The following is a 5,247-nucleotide window of genomic DNA, read 5'->3' as shown; positions in this document are numbered from 1 at the left end:
TTTAGGTAGGTGTGGCTGACTCTGAACTTTTATAAAGAATATCTCTTTGGATTTGAGACTTTAGTCTTTGCAACTTTACAGATCTTCTTTATTCACCAAGAGCTTGTAACACTTCAAAGAGAAAGGAAAAATTGAAATCGCATCATATGACCCCTTTAATGATGTGTTTGTTTCTTACAAACACGCAGCTTTTCGCTTCAAGACATTAATTGATGGACTGGAGTCGTGTGGATTATTATAATGTTTGGACTCAGCTGTTTTGGGTACTATGTAATTCAGTGGCTACCGTCAGTTGTTTGGTTACCAACATTCTTCACAATATCTTCTTTTGTGTTCAACAGAAGATAGAATCTATGAAATAAAAAAATATATTTTGTAGTGAACTGTATTTTTGGGTGCAGACTGATTAGTACACAAGAAGATATTAAACTAGAAAAAGCTAGACTAATCTAATCTATGTCCTGATAACTGTTTGTTGTTTATAGCAGTGGTTCCCAACCTTTTTTTGGCAGGGGACCCATTAGCATTCTTTTTTTTTTTTTACGACCCCCATAAAAAAAAAAATCCAAAAAATAAAGTTTTTATTAAATGCAACCACAGCAGAAACATTAAAATAATGACATTAACAACGCATTGCTGATCGTGGTTTCGAGTATCGATACATCTGCCCTTTTCGGAGAACACGAGAACGCGTAGTAATCCTAGACAACTTAATCCAGATATTTTAATCTAATACGCAAATTCGTTTGAAGAACCACATTAGCCAGAGATCAGTTATCAGGATTAGAAGATCTGGAATCTTTCAAATCATCTCAGATGTAATAAGCGACGTACGAAGAACGGGCCCCAGGACTCAGAGAACAGTACAAAATAATAAAAATAAAGGGAGTTCATGACTAGGGATGCAGCGATTAACCGGTTTTGCGATTAACCGCGCTTTAAAACATCACGGTTAATTAATCGTAAAGGTTCCGCTAAACCGAGTGTTTCTGTTACACGGAACGGAGCTGTTGCAGCTTGCGCAAAACGAAAACAAAGTTACACTAGTTTAAGCTGGTGCACCAGCTTAAAATGACATGCTTATCAGAGGCATGGAGGCTACTACATGCATTAGATTAACTGTGACAGGGACCAAACAGCGAAGCTTTATTTCCACCAGAGAAATGCTTGTCGATAGTGTGGGACCATTTTGGGTACACCAAGAATGACCAGGGTGTCATTTAAATATTGCTGTAAAAAAGAGTGAATACATAAGGGATTTTAATGCACGTCGTGAAGGTAAGAACCACCTGACGCGAAGCTACAGCTAGTTAGCTCACTCACAAACCAAAATAATAGACATGATTTTCTCAGGCCACATGTAAAATCATATGAATTATTATAAAGATTATTAAAATGAATAGGCTACGTATGGATGACAGTTGATTACAGTATTTCAGTTTATTTCCATCATTAGTAACAGTTTCCCCTGTGGGACAAATAAAGTTAATATTAGTCGTATATTAATATTACTTCATTAACTTTATTTACTATCCCTGTTTGTTTACAGAGCAGAGGTCACCTTTTTTAATTCCAATGGGAGAGATGGACTTTTGTTTATTATTATTTTGTGCTGTATTGTTGGTTACTGTGTTATTTCTGTTTCAAAAGCCAGTAATAAATAACACTTTAATATCTAAAGAGTGTTCATGTGATTTTATACATTAGTAATGTTGGGAAATGAATAAATGCATAATAATCGTCATAATCGTAAAACCGTGATTATTCCTCAGACAATAATCGTACCAACAAAATATATAATCATTGCATCCCTATTAACAACTGACTCTAAATGAACCGAAAAATGTTGGTTGGGTGATTACAACATAACATGTTATCTAATAACATGTATTGTTAAAATACATTTTTGACAAAAAAAAATAATAATTTTTTTATAAAATAAAATCTTACATTTCAGACTTTTTAATTATTTAAAATTAAAAATTAGAAATTATTTTTAAGACATTTATTTTTATGAACCCCCCTCCGGTTGAGAACTACTGGTTTACTGCATCTGAAATGTTTACTTTTATTTCACAGATCCCACATGGAAAAAAGTATGCTAAGAAATGGCTTCTAACATCACTACAGAATCTCTGCCCCATTGCATTTATTCCATTATACGTAAGTGATCGCTGTGATTTGATCAGTTTAGCTGAACCATATTGTTTGTCCTCAAGGGATCAGTAGAGCTGTTTTATGTCAGTTATGCTTTTCAATTAATGTATTTGTAATTGTTGATAATAATGCTTTTTAATGATTCGTGAACAAGTGTGTGGTCATGTTCCCACATTTTATTATTTATTTATTTTATTTATTTGTTTGTTTTATTTCAAGGGTAATCTCATAAACTGTCAAGAAACTCTCAAGGCATATTTCAATCCAAAATTAAAAGAAAATTTTAATATATGTTTCTTAATATTTTGTTGCAGAAAATGAAGTCTGTTTTTAGGACTGCTATTATTTTAACAGCACATTTAACACAGAAAATGGATTTCTTTTTTTTCAAAATAAAATGTATTATTCTTTACTTATTATTTTGGGGTGATATATCAATACATACTCTCAAAGACATGAGTTAACCTTTTAACTAACCTGTCAGTTAATTGTTAAATCACTGAATTACCAGTACATTATTTTCAGCTGATGTGTCTCATCTGTGTCTGACTGTGTCTCTCTGTGTTTTTGTCTAGTACTCCACAGAGGGACATAAAGTTCATTTCTATCTGGAGGATGCTGCTGCTGCTAGCGCTTTGTGCAAACTCACACGCAGAGTCACGGACAGTGAAGGGAACAGGGTACAGCGTTGTCTCATCTATTGTAAAGCATTCATCTCGTTCTCATTACGGTGTTCTATCTTGAAACTGCTGACATGTTTCTTGTTCTCCAGGTGGCCGTGCTTATGAACAGTTGTTCCAGTCCCCCTTTCCTCCAAAGCGAGCTGAAGCCACAAGATCTGGAGCGTTTAAAGGTTTGACCTACAGCTGCTTCTTGCTGCAGTAACACTTGTGGTCTACAGGGGGCAGCGGTTGCATTTAACTGTTCTTTTTTTGTGAAGCATTGCATGTCCAAACGCTTTGACGGTTCCCAGAAGTCTCTAGACCTGAACAGCATCCGCACTGATCCAGGTAAAACTATACTGTTTGAATAACCAAAACCCTGACACTGCACAAAGTACCATAGATGTCCCAAGTCCAGATTACCAGTTACCTGTTTGTCAGAAATTTAGTTGAGAGCTTTTTCAAAATGATGTGTTTTTTTATATTTGACTCTCTTTCCATCAGACCTGGTTTCCCATAATATTGAGATGATCTTAAATCAAGAAAACTGCATGCAAGCTGTGATCAAAATCATACAAGAGAATATCCCAGAGGTGAGACTTAAGGGTTTGTTCAAATCATTAACCTAAACATAAGTAATAGTGATTCTAAATTTAGTTGAATGAAATCCAGTAGCTGTTTATTACTAATTTTGGGTGCTGATTCCAAAAATAGTGTCTGTTTTACTTATGGCACACTTTCTGACAAAATATGTGCATTTCATAGCATTTTTGCTTTCGACAATCATTTGTAAGCTGAGGAAGTCTTGTTATCCCATAATCACTAGAGAAACTGCCATAAAGACATGATTCCTGTCCTTTCCCTCTGAGCTGCATTACAACTATTTGTTCAGTTCTCAGCCCATTTTCACATGCATTAATTATTCTAACACATTATTTTATGCTTAATCCTGATTTTAAAATTAGGATTATTGCCAGTGACAGAAAAAAATGCAAACATGACCCAGTTGTTTTTTTTACTCAACAGTGACAGAAAATACAGATTTTGTGAAAAGGCTTATTTTTTTTAAATAACTTGTTTATGTAACGTTATTTCAGATTTATTTGAGTATTTGAACATACCTGTTCACTCCTTTGCAGACCAAGTTAATTGATACACTTTGAAGAAATTTGACTGCTTTTATTTTTATAAGTACATTAAAGCTGATTCATACGATATATGTATATGATTTGAAAAATCTAAATTCTTATTTTGTGAAACAATTTGTACATGAAGGAATGTTTTTATTAATATTTTTGAACTCATCAAACTGGGTAATATTAGGCCTTTCTTTTTTTGATTAATTTTTAAAATTTTTTCTAAGACACAGGACTACATTCTCTTGGTATTCAGGCAATCGGCTAAATAATGTTTATGACAGAGTAGCTTTAAGATCCATGAAGGTTTACTATGATCATTCGAGAAGTATGTCAAAGGCCAGGTGTTCATTGCTTCATGACCGGTTTCCTTCATCTGGCAGCACTAAAGAATAAATATAGTAACTTCATCTAATCCAGTAAGGTTCAGTCACAATGTCTGGACAAAAATAGGAAATCAAAACATCCAGCTGGTGAAAACATTAAACTATGCCGTTTTATTTCTAGGGTAAACCGCTGTGGGTAGGCCATGCTCAGACACTGATTCCAGGAAACACTTTATTTATCTTAACACTTTCATAATAGTAGATGAAAGAATATAGTCGTTGATCAGCAATTGTGTCGCATGTGATTCTATAATCAAGAATTCAGATGAAAGCAAAGGACAACTGTTAACACACAGACAAACAGATTTTCAGATTAATGTCTGATCTGTAGTGCCATCTTAGTCTTTGATATGTGTGATATTGCACAGAATATGGCGTCAGTACTTTCCTAATCGGGTTTCTGTTTGAATGTGGTGTTTAGAAATAAGATATTGTCTTCTATTAAGTTTAGCTATTTAAAAGTTTTGTTCTGTTTTGTTTTTGAAATGTATTATTGTTGGAATGCTCAGATTCATTCCTAAATTGGATTCTTTTGGAAGAATTCTGATAGATTCTGGAATAATTTGCTAACTGTCATGTTTTTTCAAATTGTTGTCTTTGTCTTCTCTGTGGAACGCAAAAAGAGATTATTGACAGAATATTGACAGTCTTTTCCATACATGAAAGCAATAGTGAAAAGCAAAAAGTCCCACAAAGGTGATTCATATGACTTGTGTCCTATATATTCTATATTCCTAAGTCTTCTGAAGCCATACAATAACTTAGTATGAGGCAGGGATTCAGACTTTTTGGTCAGTTGAAGCTCTTTGACATAAAATGCTTTCTTGAAAAATGTCATAGTCATTTCTAAATAAATTTTCAAATAAAATATTTTTAAATAAAAGTTAATATAAATATTTATATATA

General features: G+C 33.6%; 1 protein-coding gene across 2 annotated transcripts in view; it reads left to right on the top strand.

The window, feature by feature from the left end:
* Positions 1-5,247, top strand: part of nxf1a (nuclear RNA export factor 1a) — a 20,249-nt gene that overhangs the window by 6,917 nt on the left and 8,085 nt on the right. For both annotated transcript variants that reach the window (XM_016498943.1, XM_016498942.1), the window contains exons 5-9: positions 2,080-2,163; positions 2,733-2,837; positions 2,930-3,010; positions 3,098-3,167; positions 3,324-3,412. In XM_016498943.1, the coding sequence (XP_016354429.1) occupies positions 2,080-2,163; positions 2,733-2,837; positions 2,930-3,010; positions 3,098-3,167; positions 3,324-3,412 (429 nt within the window). The remainder of the gene's footprint in view (positions 1-2,079; positions 2,164-2,732; positions 2,838-2,929; positions 3,011-3,097; positions 3,168-3,323; positions 3,413-5,247) is intronic.

The sequence above is a fragment of the Sinocyclocheilus anshuiensis genome, unplaced genomic scaffold (genome assembly GCF_001515605.1).
Source record: "Sinocyclocheilus anshuiensis isolate Anshui unplaced genomic scaffold, SAMN03320099.WGS_v1.1 scaffold2388, whole genome shotgun sequence".
Lineage (NCBI taxonomy): Eukaryota > Metazoa > Chordata > Actinopteri > Cypriniformes > Cyprinidae > Sinocyclocheilus > Sinocyclocheilus anshuiensis.
This window is presented reverse-complemented; position numbering and strand designations above follow the sequence as displayed.